This window comes from Mizuhopecten yessoensis, unplaced genomic scaffold, assembly GCF_002113885.1.
Source record: "Mizuhopecten yessoensis strain PY_sf001 unplaced genomic scaffold, ASM211388v2 scaffold9655, whole genome shotgun sequence".
Classification (NCBI taxonomy): domain Eukaryota; kingdom Metazoa; phylum Mollusca; class Bivalvia; order Pectinida; family Pectinidae; genus Mizuhopecten; species Mizuhopecten yessoensis.
Genome location: NW_018408156.1, coordinates 1 through 829, shown reverse-complemented (window position 1 = coordinate 829; position 829 = coordinate 1). Strand labels below are relative to the sequence as shown.

Sequence of the window (829 nt, the reverse complement as noted above, 5' to 3'; positions counted from 1 at the left end):
ATAATAAACATACATTTATTGGTCACTATTTGCAAGTCGCATTTCCAACAGGTAATATTTTAAGATGTTACTAACCTGCCATATACCGCCAAAGTATCCGCTTCTGTAGGTAGTGACCATATTGCCGTCATCAGACTGGACAATGGCCAAACGTCTGATAAACAATCGGTCATCGGAGTAGATACAGCTGTCTCGTATACGGTCAGTGACTGCCTGGACAACAGCTGACCCGAAGGTTCGCTCCTGTATGGTCAAATCGGACTGACCACTGCAATACGACTGCAGCATACCTGTTCGACAAGAGATTAAATCAGAAAAATATTATTAAAGCAACACCAGTATAAAACACAAGATTAAACGATTTATAGAAGGCATATTAGTCTCGTGGTAGGACGCCGGGCTCGTGACCGAAGGATTGCGGGTTCGAGTCACGTCAAGGCACTATGTTTTATCTCTGAACAAGATATGTTACTCCACTTGTTCCAGTCTACTCAGGTGTAAATGAGTAGGTTGTTGCGCAGTGCTAGAATTGTTAAATGCTAGCTGTGAGCGCCGAAATGGCAGCACCGGCTGTATGCTCCCCAGGGAGTTGAAAAAGATATTGGCTGATTGCAAATGCCCTATAACCACGGATAATAATTTGTAAACCGCTTTGAGACGACCTACAAACTAGGTTGTGATAAAGCGGTATATAAGAACCTCTATTTATTATCATTAATCACAAAGTTGACACAAAAAGACTACAAAACACATGCACACGAATAAATAAATAAATAAATAAACGGAGAGTCTCGGTGAACCCTCATAACAAACTCAAAAATAAAATTGA

General features: G+C 40.8%; 1 protein-coding gene across 1 annotated transcript in view; it reads right to left on the bottom strand.

The window, feature by feature from the left end:
• Positions 1-297, bottom strand: part of LOC110458620 — a gene marked incomplete at its 3' end in the record, with an annotated part of 1796 nt that extends 1499 nt beyond the window's left edge. Inside the window, exon 1 of the mRNA XM_021510403.1 lies at positions 76-297. Within this exon, the coding sequence (XP_021366078.1) occupies positions 76-288 (213 nt within the window). The remainder of the gene's footprint in view (positions 1-75) is intronic.
• Between the last annotated feature and the right edge of the window lie 532 nt (positions 298-829).